At 54.6% G+C, this 13,856-nt stretch overlaps 1 protein-coding gene across 1 annotated transcript in view; it reads right to left on the minus strand.

The window, feature by feature from the left end:
• The window catches only part of SART1 (spliceosome associated factor 1, recruiter of U4/U6.U5 tri-snRNP), a 14,922-nt gene that overhangs the window by 576 nt on the left and 490 nt on the right, over window positions 1–13,856 (minus strand). Inside the window, exons 2-18 of the mRNA XM_024749418.1 lie at window positions 11,955–12,012; window positions 11,523–11,578; window positions 10,859–10,985; window positions 10,637–10,742; window positions 10,321–10,386; window positions 10,147–10,246; window positions 9,913–10,055; window positions 9,618–9,824; window positions 8,752–8,876; window positions 8,539–8,672; window positions 8,272–8,405; window positions 1,868–2,041; window positions 1,578–1,688; window positions 1,167–1,254; window positions 566–656; window positions 341–476; window positions 69–251 (exon numbers count right to left, since the gene is read on the minus strand). Of these exons, the coding sequence (XP_024605186.1) occupies window positions 69–251; window positions 341–476; window positions 566–656; window positions 1,167–1,254; window positions 1,578–1,688; window positions 1,868–2,041; window positions 8,272–8,405; window positions 8,539–8,672; window positions 8,752–8,876; window positions 9,618–9,824; window positions 9,913–10,055; window positions 10,147–10,246; window positions 10,321–10,386; window positions 10,637–10,742; window positions 10,859–10,985; window positions 11,523–11,578; window positions 11,955–12,012 (2,039 nt within the window). The remainder of the gene's footprint in view (window positions 1–68; window positions 252–340; window positions 477–565; window positions 657–1,166; window positions 1,255–1,577; window positions 1,689–1,867; window positions 2,042–8,271; window positions 8,406–8,538; window positions 8,673–8,751; window positions 8,877–9,617; window positions 9,825–9,912; window positions 10,056–10,146; window positions 10,247–10,320; window positions 10,387–10,636; window positions 10,743–10,858; window positions 10,986–11,522; window positions 11,579–11,954; window positions 12,013–13,856) is intronic.

Raw genomic sequence — 13,856 nt, forward strand, 5'->3', positions numbered from 1 at the left:
AAGGCCAGCAGCCCTAGCACCCTCTGGGGCCCCCAGCAGAGTGGGAGGGATGGACTTCGTTGGGGCACCGGGCTGGGGCTGGAGCGAGGGGGCAGCACACCCAGGGAGCATGTGGGGAAGAGCGCTGGCGGGTGGAAGACAAAGACAAGATGGGAGAGTCGGCCGCCCCGCAAGGGCCGCCGGCGGTGAGAGTGAGGGGTCAGGCCAGCAAAGGCACCCTCCCGCCAGGCCTGCGAGGGGGACCACCGTGCCTGCCAGAGACACAGACGCCACCAGCCCCCCAGCCCAGACCCTGGGGTGCAGCTCTGCCTCGCAGCCCTGCCTCAGAGGCCCCGCTCACCTCCTTGGGAGTGAGTTTCCGGCCCGTCTCGTCCACGTACTCTATCTTGACGTCAGGCTTGTAGCCGTCCTTCTCCTTGAAGTCCTGGGTGAAGCCTCGGTACTCCTCCCGCCGGCTGTACTTGTCATCGATGGCCCTGCCCGAGACAGACAGGGATTCAGTGTGAGCCGCTGCCCCCCCGGCCCAGGCTCCAGGCCGTGCGGCCCAGGCTGGTGCCCCACTCACATCTTGTCCTCGATGCAGTACACGGCTGACGGCAGGGACTTGTTGGGCGCCTTCACCCGGGCCACCTTCTGCACCGTTGTCTCCAGCAGCCCTGAGGACAGGGGTTATGAGACTCCAGGCTGCCCAGCACTCGCCAACAGCACGGGGCCACTGGGAGACCCTCAGAGCTGTGCTGTGGGAGTGGATGGACATCAGGCCCATTGTGTAGACGGAGGACACGGAGACAAGAGTCAGGTCCTTGTCAGGGGCCACTGGTAGAAGTAGAAGGCAGGACTGGGATCCTAATGCCAAGGCCTTCTGTGCCACAGCCTGGACTGTTTCAGCTCCTCACACTCCTCCCCAGAGGAGACACTAAGCCTCAAAGGATGCTTTGCAGGGGAGTACGTGAGCACGGGCATTGAAAATGGGGTGATGCAGTACAGAAGGCCAGCTGCTACTAAGACTGCCCCGGAACCAGGGTGCAGGGGAAGGAGTGGCTCATGGCATCAGAAACGAGGAAGAGGCAGCAGAAGGGACCAGGGGAAGCCGCGCCAGCACCTGCCTCGCCTGCCCTTCCCGCCACAGCACCCAGGCCCCAGCAAGGCTGCCCCAAGCCCCTTACCTTTGTTCTGACACAGGAGCAGGGCGGCTGCCAGCCCTCTATTCACGATGGGCTCCTCGTCCAGGATGGTGGTGGAGGAGGCGGAGAACTGGGGGTGGCACAGAATGATGGGGGTGGTAAGTGGGCCACAGGGGCTCTTCTGACCCTCCAACCCAACAGTCACCCCCCACTGGACTGTGGACCTCTCTATGCACCAGGCCCTGCATGACAAGATGTCTCATTTAATCCACAAAAACCCCGTGAGGTTTATACACTCCATTTATGCATGAGGAGACCAAGGCTCTGAGACATGGAGGCCCCACGGCTAGGAAGGCACAGAGCTGGGCCTCCAGCCCAGCTCCTGACCCCAAGGCAGCGGGGTCTCCACTCTCGTGTCCTCCCGGCCCCAGCCCCGTTCCTCCCTGTCCTCACATCTTGCTGCTGCTTCTCCTCATCCAGGTTGACTGTGCTCCAGCCAATGTTCTCCTCCCCGTCAGATTCGGAGCCGCCGTTGGCCGATCGCTCTTCATCCCGTTCAAAGTCCTAGAGGACAGATCAGGCTCAGCCCAGGCGGCCCAGCCCTCAGCCGGCCCGTCCCACCTAAGCACTGGGGCTCGGCACTGAGGACCGGCAGGGCCAACACTGCCGCCCACGCCGCGCCCCTGCCCCCGGAGCAGAGCAGGCCAGGGGAGCGTGTGGGCGCTGGGCTGCCGAGGACCCACCATGAGCTCTTCCTGCTCCTCCCGGTTGCCGGCCAGCCCGTAGGTGGGGATCTCCCCCAGCGTGCGGCAGAACTCCGACGTGGCGTTGAACACGATGGCCCCCTTCCGCTCCGGATCCTCCTCCTCCTCCCAGCCCCGCTGGCGACACTCCAGCCTCCTGACGATCTCCACCACCTGAGGGAGGGAGTGGCTGTGGGCAAACCTGCAAGTTTCTGGGGTGGGGCCACAGAGACCCAGGAACCCAAGACCCTCCGTGGTGGCAGTATGACAAGCCATTCCCACTGCTCACGGCAGACCAGACCGGTCTCTACTTCTCCCTGGCCCCCGTCTGCTCTGCGCTCCGCACCGATCTCACTGGCTCGCTTCCCTCCTACAAAGTCGTCAATGGCTCCCCACTGCCCTTTGAATTAATATCCAAAATCCCACACGGCCCTTCATGACCGGGCCTGGGCCGACCCTTCTCCAGAGCCGCTCAGCTCACTCCTGCAGCCTCACACGCACGCCTTCCTCCAGGGCCTCTCCCGCCACTCCTCTGCCACCCGCTCTTCACCTGAGAAACTCCAGTTTTAGGACTCGGCGTAAACATCCCTCCCCCCGGAACCCTGTCCCTGAGGCTGCAGGCTAGATACTCTGTGGACCTTCCACCTGCTTCTGGCACTGAATCCACCAGCTACCCACCCTGCCTGCCCTCCCATCACAGCAGACGCCCGGCCCTGCTCCCACCTCAGGCCACCTTACCTGGCACGGCTCCAAGGGCCCTCAGAACTCTGCTCCTGACACTACCCCCCCTCCTGACTACACTCACTGTCCCCTCTGTTGTGTCATTCCCACAAGCACACAGGGATGACCTAGGATCTCCCCTCTTTTATTTTTGGCTGCGCGGCATGTGGGATCTTAGCTCCCCGACCAGGGATCGAACCCACATCCCCCACAGTGGAAGCACGGAGTCTTAACCACTGGACCGCCAGGGAAGTCGCTCTCCCCTCTTTTAAAAACTCCTCCTTGGACTTCCCTGGTGGCACAGTGGTTAAGAATCCGTGCTTCCACTGCAGGGTACACGGGTTCGAACCCTGGTCTGGGAAGATCCCACATGCCGCGGGGCAACTTAAGCCCGTGCGCCACAACTACTAAGCCTGCGTCCTAGAGCCCACGAGCCACAACTACTGAGCCTGTGCACCTAGAGCCCATGCTCCACAATAAGAGAAGCCCCCGCAATGAGAAGCCTGTGCTCCACAACGAACAATAGCCCCCGCTCGCCACAACCAGAGAAAGACCACGCGCAACAAAAACCCAACACAGCCAAAAATAAATTTAAAAACAAAACAAAACTCCTCTTTCAATACCGCAGCCCTCCTGCTCTGCTCCTTGACAGCAAACTCCTCCGAGAAGTTTCTAGTCTCCATGTCCACTTTTGCAACCCTTTTCCTTTCATTTTATTATGTTCCATTTTTAAATGAATGTCATCCTACACAAAAATGGGTTATTTATAATACATGCATATTTTTAAAAATAACAACCACCAAACAAACACCCATGTCCCCATCACCTGGCTGAGAAACATTATTAACCCCAAGTGTCTCTTCCCCACATATCTGTGGTCATGATTCACTGGCTCTCCTTTATAGTTTTACCACATAAAGACCTATCCACGAACAGTCTGTTATTTTGTTGTGCATTTTTCAAACATTATGCAATCTGAATCGTACTACATGATTCTACTATGACTTGTTTTTATATATACGTAAGTATATATGTATTTTAAGGTTAATCTTGACACGAGCGGCTATGGTTCATTAGCTTTTAACTACAGAATCATGTTCCGTGACATGATCATACCTCGATTTAGTTATCTAGTGCACCAAAGATGTTCTTCTTCTGTTACCACGGGTAACGCAGCTGAAGCAACCTGACGCAAGCACTTCTCTGGGGCACACGTGAGAGTGCGGACCGGTGAGCCGCACGGAACACACTCACTTTCATTCTGCAAGGTTCGTCAGTGTCTTCCCACTGATTAGACTCGTTTACACGTCCATGAAAAGTGTGGCTAAGAATTCTGGCTGCTCCACATCCTCACTGACATTTGATGTGGTCAGACTGACATTTTTGCCAAATGATGCACGTGTGACACAGTCTGTCATTGTTTCAGCTCACCTTTCCTTGATCACTACTGAGGTTGGGCCTCGTGGGGTATTCTAATGGTCATTTATCCTTCTAATTCTCTGAATGCCATTCTGCATATGGACAAATATCTTCTCCCTCTGGCCTGTCTTTTTACATTCTTTATGATGTCGTTTTTCCTCTTTCCTGGCCACGTATCGAGGCATGTGGGATTTTAGTTCCCCGACCAGGGATGGAACCCATGCCCCCTGCAGTGGAAGCGCGGAGTCTTAACAACTGGACGCCAGGGAATTCTCCTTCATAATGTATTTTAAATAAAACAAAGTTTTAAAATTAAAATTAAGGGGCCTCCCTGGTGGCACAGTGGTTAAGAATCCACCTGCCAATGCAGGGAACATGGGTTCGAGCCCTGATCCGGGAAGATTCCACATGCCACGGAGCAACTAAGCTAATACGCCACAACTACTGAGCCTGCGCTCTAGAGCCCACGAGCCACAACTACTGAGCCCACGTGCCACAACTACTGAAGCCCGTGCGCCTAGAGCCCGTGCTCTGCAACAAGAGAAGCCACTGCAATGAGAAGCCCACGCACCACAACCAAGAGTAGCCACTGCTCGCCACAACTAGAAAAAGCCCACGTGCACCAACAAAGACCCAATGCAGCCAAAAATAAGTAAATTTTTTTTAAAAATTAAAAATTTTTATTTCTAAGTAAAATGTCTGTTTTCTTCTTCATGGTTTATGCTTTACATTTATATTGTAAGAAATCTTTCTCCTGAAATAATCCAATCACATAAAAACAAATATTCTATGATTCTACTTATAGGAGGTCCCTAGAGGAGTCAAGGTCATAGAGACAGACAGTGGAATGGTGATTGCCAGAAGCTGGGGGGAAGGGAGAATGGGGAGTTAGTGTTTAATGGGGACAGTTTCAGCTTTACAAGGTGAAGAGAGTTATGGGGATGGATGGCGGTGACGGCTGCACACAAGGTGAATATACTTAATACCACAGACCATACACCTAAAAATGGGTAAGATGGTAAACATTACGTGTATTTTAACACAATAAAAAAAAGAATCTCTACCACGAAGTCATAAACGTAATTTTTTTTTACTTTGGCCTCAAATATTGTTTTTACTTTTAAGTTCTTAATCTAAGTGAATTTGCATAAGGTGTGAAGTACAAACCCAATTTCACATTTTTCCAAATAGGTAACTGATTGTCCCACCAGCACTTATTGAGCTGAGCACCTTTCACGCTGGGACACCACGTGTCCTGGCTCAGTAGTCTGTTTCTGGGTCCCTGTATTCAATCTCAGCCCTATTAGTCCACACTTATGCCAATATCATGCTGTTTCAATTTCAACTTTCTAAAAAGACTTGATATCTGTTACAGCAAATCCCACCACGTTATTATTCTAAAGCGTCTTGGCTATTTTGGTCCCTTTGATCTTCCGTGTAAATTTTAGTCAACTCGCCAGCTTCCACAAAAGTCTCTATTGGGATTTCTGTTGGAACAGCATTTAATCTATAGGTTAATTGGAGAAGACAGACATCTTTACAATATTAGTGGTATCCATTAACATGGTTGTTATGGACTGAAATGTGTCCCCCGCAAAATTTGTATGTTGAAGCCCTCATCTCCAGTGTGGCTGTATTTGGAGACAGGGCCTTTAAGGAGATAATAAAGGTCAAATGAGGTCATAAGGGTAGGCCCTAATCCAATAGGCTAGTGTCCTTACAAGAAGGAAAGATGTCAGGGAACAGACAAAGGCCATGTGAGGACACAGTGAGAAGATGGCCATCTCCAAGGCAAGAAGAGAGGCCTGAAGAGAAAGCAAACCTGCCAACACCTTGATCTTGGACTTCCAGCCTCCAGAAGTGTTAGAATAAATTGCTGTTGTTTAAGCCACCCGGCCTGTAGTATTCTGTTATGGTAGCCCTTGGAAACTAAAACAACATGTCTTGTTTAATGCTTTTCGAAAACGGACTCTAATTTTCCCCATATAGATCTTACGAATCATTCATTCCTTTTTATCTTGTTGCTATGCTGATTACTCCTTTCCCACATTGCCTTCTCTTGCTTATCCACATTACTTCACCATCTATATCGCTTTCATAAATGGTGTCCTTTTTAAAATTACATTTTCTACCTATTGCTGGTGTACAGAAACACAATCAACGTTCATCTATTAATCTTGTGTAAAGCAACCTTGTTAAAGCCTGCAAGATCTAGTCCCCATTTCCCACCACCCCACAGAGCTGACCTTAAGATGGGAGCATCAGTGACCTCCGTGCTGCCCGATCCCAAGGTCAGTTCCCATCCTCCTGATACCAGACTCTCTGGAGCATGCGCCACAGCTGCTCACACGCTTCCACTCCAGACCTTTCTTCACATGGCTTCCAGGACGGCACCCTCTCCTCTTTGCCCTCCTCGCCTGGAGCCCTACGTTCTCTTCCTTATTTATACTCACTCTCCTGGTGATTCCATCCAGTCCTCTGGTTTTAAATCCCAGCTACACAGACTTCCATGCTTGTATCTCTCATCTCAGCCTCTCCCCTGAAGTTCAAAGTCATACATCCAACTGCCTATTCAATATCAATCACCTCCAATAAGGAGGCACCTCAAAGCTAACTAAACCAAATGGAAACACTTGCTTTTCTTCCCCACACCTGTTCCTCCCCTAGTCTCCCCCATCTCAGTAAATGGCCCAGCCAGTAGAAAACCCAATCGTGATTAATCCCACCGGGCCACGTAACCTTTACAATCCTTTCAGCCGTAGACTCTGGGACACTCGCACATAATTTTTAAATATTAACGCTATTCCGCGTTAACTATGAAAGAGAAAAACTTTCCTCAACTCGCGCCCCCTTCAGCTACTGCCCCATTTTCCCGTCCTCTATTAGAGTGGGGTTGGGCAAACTGGGGCCCACTGCCTGTCCTCGTAAAGCAAGCTGTATTGGCATGCAGCCATGCCCACTGGCCACACTGGCAGAGCAGCTGAGTAGCTGCTGTCAAGATCTAAGCCTCAGACGTTTACTCTCTGGCCCTTTAACAAAAAGCCCTCACGCTCCTGCACTGAGGAATCATCGCAAGCTGCTGCCCTCACCTCCGTGAGTCCCGTCTCTCCTCAGTCCTCCAGAAGCTACTGTCTCTGCCAGGGCACTGTCTCCACTGGTGCCAAATCCGACCTGCCCCTCAGCAGTGTTAGATGACGCCGCCCTCCCTCTCCTTGAAACCCCTCCTCGGCTTCAGGGAGGCCTCACTCTTGTGGCTCCCCTCCTACGCTACCCCACACGGTAGGCACCCCAGGTTCGCTGCTGCAGCCTCTGTCTCCAGCCCCACTTTCTCCCTCGGTGGGAGGTGCAGGGTTACAAGTGTGGGCTCTGGAGTCAAGCTGTGCACATTCCAGCTCGGCCACTTACCAGTCATGTAACCTTGGGCAACTTGCCTAACGCCTCTGTGCCTCAGTTTTCCTCAACTGTAAAATGGAGAAAACAGAACCTTCCTCATAGGGTGTTGCTGTGAGAATTAAATGAAGCAGCACACAGAGCACTTAAGCAGTGCCCGGCACGTGCCAGTGCCCCGTGAGGGTCAGCGATGACCACGGCCTCAAGGCCCCGCTGACCTCTCTGCCTCAGCTCACACCACCAGCCCTTCACCCTGCTCCAGCCTACCTGGTCCTCCAACATTCTAAGGTCGTCTATCCAAAGAACATCTGCTGTCCCCAGGGCCTGAACGTCTGTCTACGCGACCTCCACACTGAATCTGCGCAAGATCGGCTCCTTTGTGTCATTTCAGTCTCAGCTCAAATGTCTCCCCTTGAAAGGTCTTCCCTGAACACCCGAACCAAGAGACCAACCCTCCGGTGACTCCTGTCTGGTCTGCTCAGCTCTAGTCACTATCAGAAATTACTGTTTGCTCGTGTTCACAAGTTCACCGCCACTTCTGCCTCCATGAAAGGCATAGGGACCCTTGGCTGTCCTGTTCTCCAATGACTCCCCAGCCCTGGGACAATGCCTCACACACAGTAAGGCATGCAATACACACTCCAGAAGGAAAGAAGGGAGGGAAAGATCCAACCACTAAAACATGCCCTAGTGGAAACGCTGCAGAAACCTAGAATCTACCAATAACACCATATGAAACAAAAGAGAGGATGCAAATTGAAATGCGGGTGCTGCCTACAATGGCGCGGGAGCACGTGCTCCTCAGGACAGGCTACTGCAGACACACCTGTCACCGAAGGGCCCAGCGCCCACCCACGCCTCAGGAGCCCCCCTACCTTCTCACCGCTGTCTCGCAGCTGCTGTAGCTGCCGCAGGCGGCGCCCCTTCTCCAGCTGCTTCTGCAGCTCCAGCTCCGCCTCATCCTCCTCCAGCACCTCGGGTGACCCAGACCACGGTGCTCTGCCCTCCTCTGGTGGAAACACGGGAGACGCCGGCTCAGATCACTTCCAGGGGCCCTGGGCTCCTGTCCCTGCTTTTCCACCCCTGCCCCCAACTCCGCCTCTGCCCTCCCACCCCCCGAAACGGGCTGGCTGGGCCCTTACCCTCGTCGCTGATGTCCATGTTCTCCACGCGGGGGTCATCTGACTGCAAGGGCTGAGACACAGGCTCCTTCTCCCCCTCCTCCTGGGCCTCCTCGTCTGCCTGAGGCACTCGGCGCCGACCCCGGCCCCGCAATCTGTGTGGAGAGGCCTCTGCGTGAGCCCTGGCCCCGGGGCTGGCTCAGCGCCAACACCGACCCCTGTCCCCACACCCACCTGGAACCGAAGTCCTCATCTTGAGTCTGGTCCCCAAGGGGCAGCAGGTCATCAGCCTGTATCACCACCTCCTTCTCCTTCTTGCGGATCTTCTTCACTCGCCGCTTGGTCTTTTTAAAGGTCACCTGAAGGGGAGAGAGAAAAGAGAAACGTGAAGGCCGGGGTGGCGGTGGGGGAAGGCAGCAGCACAAGCCCATGAGAGCGAACGCCGCCTTAGCGCTACTCTGCCCTGGCTGTGGTCCTACGTAGTTCACGCACATGGGCAAGATGTGAGGTGTGGGCGATTACCCTCCCGCCCGTGAGATGAGGAAAACCGAGGCACAGAGAGATTATGTATCTCGTCCAAAGTCAGCTAGCTCCTAAGCAGGAGAGCCGGGGTTGTGAATCCCAGGAGTCTGGCTGCAGAGTCTTGCTCATAACCACAGAGCCAAGCAACCTACTGAGCCAGTGGTCTACCTGCGAATTCACACAGCCATCCCAACGGTGACAGCCACGCACAGCTGTAAAATGACCACTTACCAGATCACCACCAATCCTTGTATCAGCCCCCAAGAGCTGGCTCTCGCCATCCCCATTTCAGATGGGGCGCCTGGTACTTACATCACTCACCCCAGGCACGGGCTGGCTAAGCAGCAGGGTCTGAACACCAATTCAGGGCCACCTGGCTCACGGTCCTTGTTCTGTCTACACCAACTGCCTGCCCACAGCTCCTCCTCGGGGCTGCCAATAACTGCGCATCCACAGGGACCAAGCACCACATGATCACCTGATCCCCCTCCTTAGCTCATTCTGGCAGCCTGTGACCTCCGAGGGGAGGGAGAGTCACCACCCTAGTCACAAGTGCGGGTGGAGGCCTCGGGGCTCACCATCTCCTCGGGCGTGAGGTACTCGGAGGCGAGCCGGGGCCCGGCTGCGCTCAAGGACTGAGCCTGCAGCCGCAGCTTGGCCCGGATCTCTTCCAGCTCCCGTTCCCGGAGGCCATCGGCCACGCCGCCCTGCTCCAGACGGAAGGACTGCAGCCGCTCGCCCTCGAGCTCCTCGTCGTACTTGGACAGGACAGAGCGGGGTTTTTGCTGCAAGACAAGAAGTACAGGTTAGGACCCAACCCGGCTCCTGAAGAGCCACCACCGTCTCCGCCCAGAGCCCACACTGCCGGCCTGCCTGTGCCAAGTCATCCACACTCTCATCCTCTGCGTACGGCAGGTAGCCAGGCTTCTTCTTGCGCAGCTCCACGTTCTTCTCTGCCCGCTCCTTATCCACCAGGCTCACGTTCACCAGCACATCCTCCTCCTCCTGCAGCACTCCTGGAGCCAGGGCAGAAGCAGTGGCCGGTCACGCTCGCCCTCAACTCAGCAGTGCCTGTGGCCCCAGCCAGAGCACCCCAGTTCAACCCACCTTTGTCCTTGAGGGTGAGGATGACAGTCTCCCCCTCTTGGAATGAGTCAATGGCATGCTCCACGGTGAGGCCCTGCAGGTCCCGGGCACTGTACAGGGCCTAGAAGGGAGGCAGAAGGTCCAGCCGGGTCAGGAGCCCGACCCACCAAGCCCTGGGATCCCAGCACCAAGGACAGCACCCCCAGCCCCCAACAGGGTGCTGACACCAAACTCTTGGTCCATCTCCTCCAGCAGCTTGGCCTATGGGACAGGGAGGGGGTGACGTCTGACCTCAGGCTGTTCAGGATCAGCAGAAGGTGCGGGGCCTTACTAAATGTGAGTGCAAAGAGCACAGGACTGGGAGGCACGCTGCTGAAAACCCAGCGCGGGCACTACTGACCACTCCTACAGCCTTGAGCCCAGCCTCAACTCCCCAGGGTCCATGTTCTGCCTCACCAGCCGGTCAGGCCACCAGAAGCACTGAACAACACCCCAGCTCCCAGCACCTCACCCTCCTCTCTGCCAAGTCCTTCTCCTTCTGAAGCTGCCGGGTCCTCTCGATCCAGGCTGCAGTGTCATCCAGCCAGGGGTCATCCTCCCCCAGGGCCTTTATCTTCCTGAAGAGGGAAGACAGTGATGCTCCGGGAGCCAGCTCCTGCTCCCCCACCCCAACTCCAGAGCTGCTTGGCGCCTCCTCGGGCCCTCCCCCTGCCTGCCCGGCTGGGACCCTCACCCCAGCTTTTGGTTCAGGAGACGCTTTTCTTTGGCAGCCGCCAGCTTCTCTCGTAGCTCTTCTCGCTGTCGCAAGGCCATGGGATTGATGACATCGGCGGTCACGGGCTCCTCCTTGGTGCCCGCCTCTGGAAGGGAGGCCCAGGCGTGAGGCTATGCCTGACCAAGGCTGGTGGGGAGAGGAGGGAGCCACTCACGCTGCCCCCGTCCAGCTCAGGGGGCCAGAGGGGCCAGGGGTGGGGGAAGAATCCATGCCTCCCTACTCCCACGCGACCCCACCCTCCCATGTCTCCCCACAGCACAATGGGACCCTCCATGCCTTCCACAGTCCCTCTGATCATACTTCAAAAACAAAACAAAACGAAAAAACCAGCACCTGCACAGCCCAGATCCGTTTGCAGGAACTGTGCACATCTCTCAGCCCATCTAATGCTACCTCACAGCCAGACTGAGGATGCAACGCCAACTGCTCAAACTACAAGAAGCAGCTGAGTCCCAGATCCGCCACACAACAGCAAGGAGGGCCCCGCGCCCACTGCCAGCACACACACAGGACCGCTGAATGGTGCTGAACCTGTGCCCACTTTCTTCAAAGACCCCTTCAGATGGCCTCTCTCCTTGGCCCCAAATGCCCTCCCTTCCCCCACCCTCAGCCCCACACTCACCCTTCTTGACGGCATTGACCTCCAAGGGTTTCAACCCCAACTTTGCCCGGAGTTTACTGAGGGCAAGAGATACAAGTGTTAGGAGCTGTCAAAGAAAGAGCAGTACCGAATGCATTTCTGGACAGACAGGGTGAAAACATGAGGGGACTGAGTGGTCCTAAGGGTCCCAAACCTAGGGCCTGACCCAGCATTGGGAAGAGCACTGGCCTCCCAAGCAGGCGGAAGGCCTGGCCTGCCTCTAACCAGTGAAATGCCATCCTTCCTCTTGGGTCTTAATTGCCCACTTCTGTAACTCAAATGGTTGGCTAAGATGATTTACGTGGCAACTTCCAACTTCAATCAGAACGCGTTACTGTGCGAAAGCCACCCGAAACAGCTGCCCCTGAAACTGCTTGTAAGAAAACACAGAAACGTAAAGGAGACAGTACTTACTTGGTCTCCTCGATGCTGAGTGACGAGGCATCACCTGAGCTTGCTTTGGAGCTGGCAGCTGGAACAAGAAGCAGCAAGGCTCAGGAGCTGAACACAGGGCCTGCAGCCACAGCCTTGGCTCCAGCTGCAGGGCCGAAAACGAGAGGCCCTCACCAGCACCTGGGCCTGCTTCCTCCTCCCCAGGAGCTCCTTCTACCTGAGTCCCAGGCTCTGAGAATGCCACCTCTCCACACACCTTCCTTTCTTGATGCAAAAGGCCCAGCTTTCTACATCCTTCACTTTGCCGCCTCTTCACTTTTGTACATTCTGTATTTTCAACCTGCACTGCCCTCTCTGGCCTCACCCTGATTAACAAAATCCTATCCGAATGCAACAACGAAATGCCACTTCCTTCGTGGAGTCCTGTTCGATTATTGATCAGCATGAACTGCTCTCCCCTGCACTGCATAGTACGGTCAGTCATTTCTGGGTCTGTTTCTCCTCACAGGGCAGGAACCGCCTTGGCAACATAACTGTGTCCTCTGTGTAATTCGTGCAATGAAGAAACACACTTATTGGTGCCTGTTCTACGATGATATCGGGGTCACAGAGATAAAGGGGCATTTCGGACCTCCTCCACCCACCTCACAACCAGCAAATAGCTTCAGCGAACACCAGAGACGACAGCCAGACTCCATCAGGCGGAGCTGCAACAGCCAGACTCCATCAGGCGGAGCTGCCCCAACCAGCTGCCACCATGTGCTCATCCTTCCGGCAGGCCCACCTCACAACCTACCTCTTTCCCTCTTTCCCTTTTATCCCACCTGGACCCTGCATCCCAACCCTTCTAGGCTCTCTCCAAGGTCACCAGCCTCCTTAATTCGAAATCCCATGGATTCTTTTCAGCTCTGGTTTTCGCCTGATCTCCTGTGGTGTGTGACATTGTTGATCACTCCCACAGATCCCATGACACAAGATTCTACGGTTTTCCTGCTTTGGGGGATAGCCTACCTCCTTTTTCTAGTCTCCTGCTCTGCCTACTACTAAGACATTGGCATCTCTCAGGTTCTACTCCCAACCCTGGCTTCTCACTCCTCAGTCTCTCAAGGGACTTCATTTGCCACCTGAACTCTCATGATTCCCAAATTGCTCTATCTGGCCCAAATGCTGGGTTGCTCCATGCACATCAAATGCAACACTCTCCAAAAGCGAATTCGTTGTCTCCCTCCAAAAATCTGTGTCGCTTCCAAACTCCTCAAGTTCAGTCGACAGCACTCCCACCCACCTAATCGCTCAAGCCAAAATTCAAGGAGCATCCTCAATTCCTTCTTCTCCTTCCCGTCCTCTTCCAAGTGCTAAGCTCTGTCACATCGTCCTCCGAAACACCTTTCCAATCTCCCCTCCATCCCACTGCTGCTGCCTTGGTGCAGGCCACCATCAGCCTTCACCTCACCTCCAATCTTCACTGCCCTTGACCCAGTTCTCAACACAATGATCTTTGCAAAATATGAATATGATCAAGCACTCCTCAGCTCAAACTCATGGCTCCCTACGACTCTCAAGACAAAGTTCAAATTTCTTAACAGGGCCTATCTCACAGCCTCGTGTCTCTGCTGTGAACTCTACACAACGTGCGCAATATCAGGTTTCTTCTTGCCTCTGCACGTGCTGGCACCACTTCATTCACTCACTCAACACACTTAGGGAGGGCCTGAGATATGCCAATTGAGGAAAACAGAAAATTTCTATCCTCACGAAGTTTAACAGAGAAAAACAACCTTTAATTCCAAATAACCACAGGAAGACCCGTTACAGTACTGACGAAGAGAGTCTGGCGATGCCTCGGCCTGGTATGCTCGGCCTCCAAACCCAGAGCCCCACCACCCCCAGACCCCCCCCATCCCCCCGCCCCCTGCACAGGCC

This window comes from Neophocaena asiaeorientalis, unplaced genomic scaffold (genome assembly GCF_003031525.2).
Source record: "Neophocaena asiaeorientalis asiaeorientalis breed wild unplaced genomic scaffold, Neophocaena_asiaeorientalis_V1.1 scaffold43, whole genome shotgun sequence".
In the NCBI taxonomy this organism is placed as follows: Eukaryota; Metazoa; Chordata; class Mammalia; order Artiodactyla; family Phocoenidae; genus Neophocaena; species Neophocaena asiaeorientalis.